At 38.6% G+C, this 12,821-nt stretch overlaps 1 protein-coding gene and 1 pseudogene across 1 annotated transcript; one reads left to right on the top strand and one right to left on the bottom strand.

Annotated features, from left to right (window-relative positions):
• The first annotated feature begins 149 nt into the window (after window positions 1–149).
• LOC122078754 lies at window positions 150–8,489 on the top strand. Its single transcript, XM_042644874.1, has 7 exons — window positions 150–699; window positions 958–1,199; window positions 1,326–1,448; window positions 1,647–1,763; window positions 1,890–2,072; window positions 7,340–7,481; window positions 8,129–8,489. Exons 1-7 carry the CDS (start codon window positions 234–236, stop codon window positions 8,278–8,280), a joined length of 1,425 nt encoding a protein of 474 aa, XP_042500808.1. The 5' UTR covers window positions 150–233; the 3' UTR covers window positions 8,281–8,489.
• A 382-nt stretch (window positions 8,490–8,871) lies between these two features.
• On the bottom strand, window positions 8,872–11,747 carry LOC122078763 (annotated as a pseudogene).
• Window positions 11,748–12,821: the final 1,074 nt, after the last annotated feature.

Raw genomic sequence — 12,821 nt, 5'->3', positions numbered from 1 at the left:
AAAAAAAAATTTCATAATTCCCAAAGAAGTTTTGGACTTGAAAAAAAAAAATCTTCCCTTGAATCAAGACTACCAAGTATAAAGAAAAATTTTTAACCCAGAAAAAAAAAAGTACGAAAAGTATATTTTTCATCTTTTCTTCGCTTTTCATCACTTGGCAACCAAACACAGCCTTAGAGGGAGCGAGGGACAGTGTGAGAGAGAAGCAGAAGGAGAAGAGAGAAAGCTCGGCCATGGCTTCTCCATCTACATGGAGACGATCATGGAGGACAACGAGCCACTCTGCTTTCACTGTTTCTTCGTCTAGGGCCTCTTCAGTTTTCTCTTTGTCTTCCCGCAGAAGAATCAAAGAAACCCATGTCGCCAAATTCTCTTTAGACAACTCTTCTACAGGGAATTCGAATCCTGAGCTTTCTCCTGCTAGTATTCAGAAGTGCACGAAGCAGAAACTAGCCCAAACTGGGAAATCGGCCGATGTCGTCTTTTTACTTCCAGCCGATGAAGACTCCCCTGTTAAACTGAAATGTTGTAACTCAATTGCATTTGAAGAGAAGGCGAAGAAGGATACCCAGACGAGTCTGAAGCAATCGAGCAAGAGTTTGAAGTCATTAGGAAGTCGACCCCTGTGGCGCAGGATTTTATTCGCATCCAAGAAGGTCAGGAGCATTGTCCTGCTCAATGTCATCACCATTGTGTTTGGTATATTTCTCACTTTGTCATTTTTTCATTTCCCCAATTTCATCATTTTGGACTTTAAAGTTAGTTATTTTAGTTTGTAGTTTATGTAATCTTCAAGGATTTCATAGTTCCTTGTACTTTGGTTACTAGCTGGTTCATTCCACTTATTTCAATGTACCTAATCTGTAAATTGAGATTCATAATTCACATCAGTTGTGTTGATTTGAGAGTTACAATCCTAGTTTGGCTCCTTAATTGAATTCTATTGCGATCTTTCAGCCAGTGACATCCCAGTTCTGAAAGAGGTTGAAGGAATCATGGATCCATCATTATTCACTTTGGTGCGATTTTCTGTGTCAGCAATCCCATTTTTACCATTTGTGTTTCGGGCACGAGATGATGTCCAGACTAGAACTGCAGGAATTGAATTGGGATTCTGGGTCAGTATGGGCTACCTTATGCAAGCCCTTGGGCTACTTACATCTGAAGCAGGCCGTGCATCGTTTCTTTCCTTGTTCACAGTAAGCACTTGAGCCACTTTGGTCTTCGAGACGTATGTACTCATATACTTCTATTAATCATAATTGAAATTCCATGAGAGCAAATATAAATATGCACTCAGAGAATATCTCTATTTACTTGAGCAGGTAATTATTGTACCATTGCTAGATGGCCTGTTAGGGGCAACAGTGCCTGCTCGTACCTGGTTTGGAGCTCTCATGTCTATTATTGGAATCACAATGCTGGAATCCAGTGGCTCTCCCCCCAGCGTAAGCATAGTTTGACTCATGATTAGTGGTTTGTTGTTGCAATCATGTGGTAATAGTACTGGAGTGGTATAGGAAGAAACAATAAGAAAATCATTTTTAAAATGAAGGATATGAATGTCAGCAGATAAGGTAACCATTTTATTTTTATCTGTTTTAGATCGTAACTCACATTCATCTTTTTATCCTCATAATTTTCAGGTTGGGGATCTTTTGAACTTCTTGAGTGCAGTATTTTTTGGTGTCCATATGCTTAGAACTGAACATATTTCAAGAAGTACAGAAAAGAAGAATTTCATACCACTTCTTGGATACGAGGTTAGTTTTCTGGCAGTGAACTACTTCCTTCAACTTCACTTAATTCATGTGTTAAGGGTACAGATAATGAAGACCTTTGTGTTTTCTTTTCCTACATTGTATACATAATTACATGGCTTAATTCAGGTCTGCGTTATTGCCTTATTTTCAACAATTTGGTATTTCATTAGTGGATGGCTTGATGGAACACAAGAATTGAATCCAACATCTTTGACATGGAGCATGGTGTGGGACTGGATGGTTGTGTTTCCATGGATACCAGCACTCTATACAGGTGTATTTTCCACTGGGATATGCCTATGGATAGAGGTATGTACCTCATTCTCCTATAAGAGCAAACTTGGCTAATTCGAGAGTTCATATTTCCTCCTTTCTAAGAAAATAAATGACGCTTTATCTGGACCATTTTTTTTTTTGGGAGTTAGAGCCTTCTGAAGAAAAAATCATGTCATATACGTTACATAAAGAAAATTTGATATTTGATGGCTCTATATTAAGGGATGGTCTGTGGAAAAGTATAGCAACCCAAAAGGCGGTGAATTGGGTATTACAAATATTTTTCTCCAAATGAGGATAGATGACCAAAAAGTTATTGCAAGGGAAGACACACTAAATTATAGTGGTTTGGCACCAATCTTGCCGACATCCACTACCAAAGAGCTTCCTGTCTTTGGATTCACAGTCAACTTCCGGTGCTAATCAAACCACATTACAATCACTTCGCGTCTGTGGAGGACACCCTCTTCCACAAGCAATAACACTTCAATTTGAACAAGGATTAAATACAAAAATATGCCTCTCAGTAGGATAGATATTTCAATCAATGTTCACTTGTTCTCTCAATTTTAAAACCAAAAAACATCTAAATTAGGTTCAAGTAGATGGTTCTTCACTTTATCTTGTTGAGAGAGTCCCAGGTCCTCAATTTATAGGCCAAAACATCCCCTCTTACAAGAACTAGCGATTATGGGTAGTTTTTTTATTTTGGGGGGGGGGGTGTAAAACTGGCCAGGTCAAACGTCAGATGTAGGGTTTGGACGTGTGCCAGTGGGTTACCATTGGATTCCAATGGTTCAAATTATATCTGTTGGGGACAGGTAATCAGGACACCCGGTTTCATCATCCGGATGCCCGTGGGACTGAAGACTGTCAAAATACATGCTATCAGGCTGGACATCCGTAGTTCATCTGGAAGTCCTTTCCTAAGGGACTGAAAACATGTCAAAATGACATTCTTCTAGGATGGAGGTCCCTTGAACATTTGCAATTTTTGCAGAGCCTGGTTTCAGCTTGGACAAGTATCCACTCTTGATTGTGAGCCACTCATTTGACTTGGTCAACTTCCCATTGGGTTGCTTGACCTCTATGAGCACATGGTGGCTTAGTCCACCAAAATATGAGGGTTTAAAGGTTGTGAGACAACTAAAAAGGATTTTACATGTTTATTACAAAAAGCAAACTATCCTATGTCTAATGAAGCTTGGTTTGATCATTTTGTTCTTCAAACTTTTTGATACTACAACCATGACTTGAAAAAGCTCCTTGTTGCTGCTCTTTGACTTCCTATGCTCGATTTTGACCTTTCAACCTTGTTTGATGCTTGAAAAAGTCCAAACTTGAGCTATGGGAACATTTCTTAGTTTACGCTCAATAAACAACATTAGTATTACCAAACCCATCCTTCCAGTGTTTAGATCATCACCAAAACACATTGTCGAAAGACAATATGCCAACATGGTCTTCATGAAAAGCAGGGAGCTCAAAAGATATTTTAAAACTAATATTTGATGGAGGCCATCCTATAAGGAAACTCATCTCCATTAAATGGTTGGCTTCTCTTCCAAATGGCTACAACTCGGTTATGATCCGTCTTTCTATCCAACTCTTGGGTGCAAGTAGGTTTCCTTGTTTGTCATGTGAAATGTCTATTATATTCAAGGTGGTTTCATTTGGCCTTAGCAACACAAGCATAGCAGCACATGGAGCTGATTGTGATATTTTTATTATGTTGAAAGAACTGGGCTTAAAAAAGATCTGATTAGACAAGAAGGCCATACCAACACTATTCTGGGTAAGTTGAAGCTCATTATATATTGTTAGTTTAGATGTTATAGATGCATATGTAATTTTGATCTTGATAGGATCAGATCAGCATCTTATTGAAAAACCATAATTGGATTGGATTTGGATCAAAATCCTATGACAGTCTTAGATTTGAATATATGGGTTTGAAGATGAAAGTATGTACTAATAATGGATATATATCAATGGGCTAGGATCAGATCAGCATCTTATTGAAAAACTATAATTGGATTGGATTTGGATCAAAATCCTATGACAGTCTTAGATTTGAATATATGGGTTTGAAGATGAAAGTATGTACTAATAATGGATATATATCAATGGGCTATGAATAATCATATATAGTGTATGATTGGGAAAAAGGACTAGTCTATGATGGGTATAAATAATAAAAGGATGGCAAGTTTTTTTTTTTTTTCTGTTCATTCTCAATTTGCTTAATATTTTAGTTCTTAGGATTTCTATGTTAACTCAGGAAAAGTCTTGGCTATATGGTTCATCCAGGGAGGCACATGATTGAGATCAATTCAGACTCACATGTCTCTCACCAGATTGGAATATGGATGCCGTTCCTATCTTCTAGTTTGTTGGTAAATCACTAGCATTTGGGGAGAGATCGAGCTTCAAGAAATAGTGAATGGTCTTATCAATGCAAAAATGTATAACTCCCCATGAATTCCAATTGATATTTGCTTCAATTGAATCCCCTATGATTTATGATGCGGTTTTGACTTTCAAAACATTGGCCTCGTGGATGGCTGATGGAGAATCAGTCAATTATATGGTCATTAAATATGCTTAGCTTTTGAGTTTTATTGTCACTTGTTGGGCTTGTTTGGTCTGGGTTGGGTTTCAGAAATTTAGTCAGTTGTGATCCGGGAACCATGCATCATTTAGCCAAAGGTTCAAGTTCCGTGAGGAATGTTCCTCGGCTACTATACGGAAGAAGTAACTAGGTATGATTTCTCTTGGACTGATATAGACTCATTCAGAATGTTATGATAGGATATCTACTAGAGTCGCTCATTGGGCTTCGATAACTGGGCATTTTAGGATATATATGCAGATTGCAGCCTCATGATTTAGCAGCCACGATGTGCTCTTCAAGCTTTACTTGGTTGATTTTTAGGGAAACTTGGATCATTGGAGGCAGGTGGAGAATTTAGAATGTACAATTGTTTTTGCTTACTTTGGGCCACTAGGTGAGACTCTTGGTTAGGGCTGACCAGTTGTCCTGGGAAGTTGAGCTTGCTCATGTTAGAAGGATCAGATTAAGGGTGATTCTAAAACAGTTGTTGGTTGAATGCAGTAGGAGTTGGGTGGACCTTAGATATTTTTGAACATTATTAGGTAGGTTCCTCTTTGGATTCTTTTTTCTTTTTTTGAAAACTTCATTTCAGTGCAAGCCTGGTGAGCTAATGATCTTGCAAGTTATTCTTTGATATCAATCATTCCTCAGAGTTCAGTGCCACGGTAGTTGTTTTTCTGTTATCTTTGGATTATATCTGCTCCTCAATGAGCTCACATTTGTTTACTTATTTTGTCTTTCCCTTTTATTTTTTTTCATTTAACAACTGAAAATTTTATTTGGAAAGGAGAAAATAGAAAGATATAATGTTAGTACAACATCAGGGTGATGGCCCCATCTGCCAGAACTGGAAGCGACTACTTAATTGGATAGAGACCCTCGTCGAAAGCTCTGGTAGCACCCTCCACTGGACATTAGCCATAGAGTAGCAGATCTCATCCTTCAAGAAAATATGAAGTTCCAGCCACTGTTAGAGATTTAGCTTTTCTGATGAGATGAGAGTATTTCCAAGGCCCACCAACATTTTATTTCATCCAATTAATCACCCTGAAAGAATTCCCCTTGACCACCAAATTCTGCAACAGTGACACCTGTTTAGGGAACAGTTCTTAAACCTCTAATTGATGCATTCACCTCACTGGAATCACTCACCCCAGTTGAGCCCACGTTTATTTGCTTGTCTTCATTCTTCAGTAAATTCATTATTCATAAAAGATTATGTTAAAATTCATGTAGAAACATTTACTGTGGAGTTCTTCTTACATTTTAAGTCTCCCCTTACCTTGTTATGGCACTTCCTTTAATCATCTGTGTCAGAGGGGTTCCTCCTACAAATCAAAAGAAACGAGGAGTGTGATTCAAGGTACGAGTTTTCGCAAGATTTTGGTGAAATCTCGGGTGAATTCTCGAGTTTCCTTTTGGTAAACCTACTACACTATACATTTTTGTCAAATTTTCTACTGAAATTTCGACCATGTTTCGAATTTCGGTATCGTTTTGGTCAAACCCTTTGTATAAAATGCAAGCTATGCAATTTCGACCATGTTTCAAGTTTCAGTATAGTTCGACTCCAAAGAGGAAAACTTCCTAGAAAACCTCAATTTTTGTGAAATTTGGCCAAATCACAATATCTTTGTAAATTAGCCATGTATAAAATTTGATAATGATGAAATGGTTTTTAATTTTATGTTTATTCATTTAAAGCATATTTTAGTTGTTTGAATATAATTATGTGTATTCTAGTACTAAATTTTGTGTATACAACATGATACAACCTAGGGTTTCATAGGGTCCAAAGACAAACTACCATTTTGGTTGTGCTTTTTTCGATCTAAGGGTTCCACAATGTTTAAAGGGCCTAAAATAGGGTTTCCTACAAGTTTCATGACCTAATTTGACCACCGAAACCAAACATTGAAATTACCATTAAAAAATACCAAATTTCAGCCGAAATTTCAGTTTCGGGCATGACTAAAACCAGGCTCGAAACTGAAACCTTCAGCCTTGGTGTGATTAAATTAGAATCCCATATGGAAGAAGATTAAAGAGAGAAAGAAAGACTAAGTGGAGTGCACAAATGAAGAACTAACTCATAGATGGAGTAAAAGAACTGTTAAGAGCAATAAGAGAGATGCCAAAATGGCAGTAGTATATTGTATTATTAGTATTAAAAGACAGATTGACTGGTCATTTGTAATGAGAAGGAATGAGGATCAATAGAGTCAAGAAAAGCTGAGCAGACTTATAGATTGGTAGTAATGCTGAAAGTGCAAGCAAATTATATGTTTCATGGCTATGAACAAAAGAGGTTCTAAATGGGCATTGTAGGTGACAGTATGAATGTCTATATGACAAAGTGAAAGGACATGCGACTATGAGAAAATTGAGTAGTATTATTGAAATATTCATCCTGAAGCTTGTTACCCAACCTGAAAACCTTTAAGGGGTTTGTGTTTCATCATCAAAACTTGTAGAATGTTAGATTTTTCATAATAGCTCCCTGAAACATAATTGTAGGTTTATAATAACATTAAAATCACCTCTTATTTCATTTCTCGGATGGATTTTGAATCAAATAGGTGTACTTCAAACTCAGAGAAGTTGAGTTAATCCCAGAGCTTACTGAATGTAGGCCTTCCCCCATGATCCACAAAATTAGGTTGTAACCAGTTTTATTTGGTTTCAGATGGCTGCCATGCGTGATGTGTCAGCAACAGAAACAGCTATTATATATGGTCTAGAGCCACTTTGGGGTGCTGGTTTTGCATGGTTTCTCCTTGGTGAAAGGTGGGGCACTGTTGGTTGGATTGGGGCTGCTCTCATACTTGGTAAAATAATATCTCCCTTGCATTTCTGATTTCCTTTTTGTATTAAATTTTAAAGTAGGAACCTTGATCATTATTATTTCTTAATATCCATATGTAAGGACCTGGTCAAGATAGCAGGGAAGGGTCCTGGTGACTTTTTCCCTGACATTTAAGTATATGATTTTTGGTTACTCAGGGAAAAACTGTACTTGAATAATGCTATTTGAATATACAATAAGAATGCAGATGCTATTTGAATATTCATGAGAACTAATCAGTTCTGTAAAATTTTGAGGAAATTTTTAATGGTTCATGGAAGGCCTATTCTGCCATTCTGTTGATCAAAACTAGGGATGTTGCTCCTTATGGGGTTGTTTTAAGTTAAGCTCCACTTTTATGAGTTCCGTTGAAGGACTCAAATCTGTTGGTTTCCCCAACCCCAAATAAGAAAGTTTCTCCCTCATGTTTTAGCCATCTGATGAATGGAAATGGAGCATACCAATATTCATCTAGTTTTTTGGGGGTATGATAGTTTCTGCAGTGTTCTCATCATATTTCGTCTTTCTATTTAGTTTTTCTCCCTCCCCCTTTCCCTTGTCCTCACTTCAATTAATTATTTTCTATTTCTCTATAAATATTCAATCTGTGTTTACATTGTTTTATTGTAGGTGGCAGCTTAATGGTGCAGATCCTTGGGTCAACAACTCCTGATAGACCCAAAGAAGAACTGAATATAGATAAGCGAAATGGTTTCTCAGCCTCTCCAGTTGTTGTTACCTCGAGAAAGACTGTTCCAGATCTGTTAAAGAAGAAGAAGTAGGCTGACTTACTGGTACTGTCCTAGTCTTTCGAGTTCTTGTAAAGCTTATATTCTCTCTTACATAGTATATCTCACAGTGATAATTCCGAGATTTGTATTTCCCCGGGAGGCCCTAAAGCCTTTGCCCTCCCAATACATGTATATAAATAACTGCACATATAATTGTGCACTAACTTATATAAATAAAATTTTCAAGGAGCTTTATAATCTGCCTTCTCCTTGCCTTTGTTCTAAGGAAGCAGTGATGGTGACAATAGCAATAGCAACTAACTAAGAAGATGGACCCTGAATGTAGTGCTTACAAAACTGGGAATTGTTTAAAGAGAGTTGCAATTGTCTTAGACTGAGCCGTGAACCTTATGGTTTTGAGTTTGACTCCTCTTACCTGTTTAGGGCCATTCACACGAGGTGTTTAGTGTTTTTCATTGTTTCGATGAAAGTTCAATGATTCTTATTCAAACCCGGTATGATCCGATTTACATAGTTGTGAGGTTAGTATGAGCCCGTGGGACTAGGCCTTCGGATACCCGTCGTCTAAACAAATTAAAAAAAAAAAAAAAAAAAAAAAATTCCAGAGTTTGGGAACACGGCTTTTGTTACTAGCAAATGGTCCAACTATATAAATTTCTTTACTCACAATTCATTAGCTACAACAATCCAAGTCATTTAGCCACAAATAGAGGACAAGGGCAGTCCTACAAATCCATCGGTCCCTTGAACACGGATTAAACTGAGACCGGATAACAAACAATCTAATTTTTAAATCTTGAGCTCTTGCCTTCTTCACTGAATCACTGCGGAGCCAAACAAACTTGGGGAAGATGAGGAGTGGCAGGCACCACTGGAGGGTCGAACAACCTCTTCCTGCTCCTCATCTGAGTCTTTGGCTTCCAGACACACTTCTTGCAATCCTGCAGATTCCAGGATGTAAGCCTTAACCTCCTCGAACCTCTCCTCTGAGAGGGAGACTTCAGCAAGGAGCCTCCAAGCACAGTGCTCCGATGCATCTTCATAATCCTTCTTCCTCTTCAACACCATGTGTCCGCTGATCTCCCACACTGCTGGGTTCACTTGGGTGTCTAAAAGTTCTTGGCTAACTTCACCAAGTGCTTGTTTCTGTGTGTAACACTGCACCATCAGAAGATCGAAAATCAGACAATGATGTTTAACTTGGTCCAAGATTTAAAAACAATTCTATCATTTGGAAACTAGGGATGCTGAATGGCTTGACCAAGTGAATAATGCAGTTCCATCATGAAGGAAACAAGGAGAAAGATCTTGGAATCCCTTACTGTGTTTGATGTATACCTAAACATTCTAGTCCTTCCAAAATGTAGATTCTATAGATTCCATGGTGATGGCTAAAGCAAATGAAAAAGAGACTGAAAACTCATTTTTAACAGAGCTAGCAGAGTGCATAAAAATTTAACCATCTGGGATATTGGATTCTATCAAATATTGTTGTTATTGTTCCATTTTGCAAGTCATTCAGGACAAATTTCATTGGCTTTCTTGAGCTTATCCATCTACTAGAGATTAGTGACTAGAATGACAACATACTGATAGTTTAAGCAAAGCAGGTAATCCAAAACGATTCACCGTACAAGGAAGATTAAGATGACAAAAAAGTTCTGGAGGAAAGGTTCAATACCTGCGGGAAGATGAAAACCCATTTGCCACAATTGGAGATGAGGACATTATAAGGGATATTGTTATCTTGAAGGCAAATACAAGAACTGGCAACAGCATCAGAAAGATCTTGCATTGTGTTTCCACCTTCAAAAACCAGTCCCCTAACAGGGTAGTTCAACAGTTGGGAGACCACCACTCCCCTCTCTGACACCCCCTTCACCATTGTTATTTTTCTAGTTGGGGCCTTCTCAACGGGGAAGGGTACAGCTAAGTAATAGGCCTATGCACCAAAGAACAAATTATCGATTGTAAGATTATGTGAACAGATCACCACTGATAATAACAAATTAAGTAGGTGATGCATGGCTAGAAGATTATCCAAGAACACCAAAATGTTTAAATACCTGGAAGTGGAGGTGATTAATAGTGGCAAATGCACCCAAGCTGTTGTAACCCAATCTGAAGAACGGGTTTGCAGCTTCATTGGCCATATGTAGCGCAAGCAAGAAGCTGTCAGGGTTGATCCTCTGAGGCAAGCAGTCGAGCACATGAGGGATCAGAAGAACATGGCCATACTCAATTGGGCTCACCTGAAACACAATTCGAACAAAACACTAAACAGGTGTGATGAAGCTTATCTTACATTCACTCTATGGAATACTATTAGATAAATTTAAAGAAAATCGAAGCGTGCTTACGTTAATGGCAACTACACTACTTGATTGGGAGCCTCCAGCGGTAATGGGTGCATTGGGGACAAAAAGGGTCTTGTCATCCTCGCTGGGTTCGAACCTGAAGAGCACTTCCTCCTGGCCAACCTTAGTGAAATTGAACTTGTTTTCATCGAAGGGCTGCAGAACCCTGTCCACACGGAACTCGGTGGCCGCTTCTTCAAGTGGCGACCTTCGTTGAGCTGTGCAATAAACCCATACTGGCCGGGGATAACCTCGGTTTCACAGGTGGTTACATCGTAGCGGAAGAGACCTCGGCTCATGCGGTTCTCCCACTGTCCCAGAAGCAAAGTGTCCAGGAAAGATATCTCAGGGCTCTCTTCCTCTTCCTCAGACAGGCTCACAGAAACTACGCGGCCTGTCGTCGAATCTTCCCCATATTTGTTAAAAGCATACAGGGGAAGCTGCGACCCTGAAAGCATTGAATCTATCAATTCAAGAACAAATTCTTAAGAAAACAAAAAGGGGGAAAGAATGATTGATGACTTCTACGTTACCGGGAAGACAACACTTGCCGAGGCAATTGCGGCCGCAACCGGAGGATTGTAGTGATTCCTCCTGGAAGTTGGAGACGACAGTAGGAACCCTTTTGATGGTCAACATCTCAGAGATGGTCAATCAATCAATAAAAGAAAAAGGGAAGATTTTGAGCTAAGAAATCTAAATCTTTGGTTAGGGAGGGTAAGGTAAGGTTAGTTTGGGTTAGTATATCCCCTGTTCGTCAATGAAGATAGAAGAGATGGACGAAGGGGCGAGATTACAGGGAACAAGAAAACCACCACCGGCAAGGAAAAGTAGATCAGAAGGGCTGCCTCCTTCGGAAGGCAAAGCACCCCTACCACCGTGAGGGGATGGAATCCTTTTCTCCACCACCAGATACTTAAACTTCTTCTGAATTTGCTCCACTTGTAACGACACTCCTCTCTCTTGTTGGTGGTGGAGATCCCACCAGACGGTTCCAAAAATAGCCGTGATGACGAATCTCTGTGATTCTTCTTCTTCTTCTTCTTCTTCTTCTTCTACGTTCCTCTAACTCGCTTTATCTGTTTCTCTTTCTTTCTGTAGGAACAGGGGAGGCTGCTGGGTGCTCTTTATGGAATGTATAATTTGTATATGGTCGACTAATTTAGAATTTTTAGATTAGGATTCCATTGGAACCGAATATACCTAGTCCGAAAGGGATTTGGTTGGTGTAGATAATTAGATGTCAATTTGGACTTTCGCGGCCCAACCAAAATAAAAATAAAAATTGGAGGTCCAACAGAGAGGAGCATAGCTAAAAAGGATTTCATTTGGCATCCATTAATCGTGGGTTCATTCTTTAGTTCTTGGGTTCCATGGAGAAGAGTCGGATCCATTCATTTGAATTTTGGGGGATAAATCCAAATGCTTGATTGATTTGATACAAAATTGAAGTTGAGCAATCGATATTTTTTAGGAAAAAAAAATCTTAAATATCAATTTGTTTATGTACAATCATGGTTCAAGAATCAGGATTGCGATGGGTGAATTGATTGATTTGAATTAGATTCAACCGTGACTGATCTTGATTTGGATTTGCATGGCCATGTGCATACGGGCATACAAGCCTCCAACGGGAGGGAAATGGTGGTTATTTCATCTCATTATGTAAGGGATAATGATCACTTTTTCACCGTAAAAATATTAATAGCTTTCATTATTTATTTATAGGTAAGGGATCGATGGTTAATGGTTAGCAAGCCATAGTAAGAGGGTTCATATTCTGAACCATTTTGGACTCAAAGTGGGTGAGCTTGAGGGCGTTTTTAGACATTCATAAAAAGAGAATGGGATAATAAGAAGTAATGATTAGTGGATCATCGCTGTACAAAAAGATTCTATTTTGCACTATTAACCAGTGTATTCTTCTCATATATTTATTTAGAGGAAGGGGTTGATGCATTGGAGATTCTGTGTATCGACTATTCATTAAATAGGAGGGTTATTTTGTCATTTTGATGGGGATTTTTGTTCTCATCCAAGGTCTGTGCGTGACCATGTATCTAACATAGCCATGCACAGAACCTTAATCCATGCCGGAATGCTTGTCTACAGCTAATGCTCAAAATGGATATAATATATTTTGAAGATTAGGCATTCTATGGCGTAGACAAGGCAAGTTGAGGAATTGCATTTTGTTCAGACTCAAGTGGGCTT

The sequence above is a fragment of the Macadamia integrifolia genome, chromosome 1, assembly GCF_013358625.1.
Source record: "Macadamia integrifolia cultivar HAES 741 chromosome 1, SCU_Mint_v3, whole genome shotgun sequence".
In the NCBI taxonomy this organism is placed as follows: Eukaryota; Viridiplantae; Streptophyta; class Magnoliopsida; order Proteales; family Proteaceae; genus Macadamia; species Macadamia integrifolia.
The sequence above is the reverse complement of the archived record's forward strand: the minus strand, read 5'-3'. Positions and strand labels throughout refer to the sequence as shown.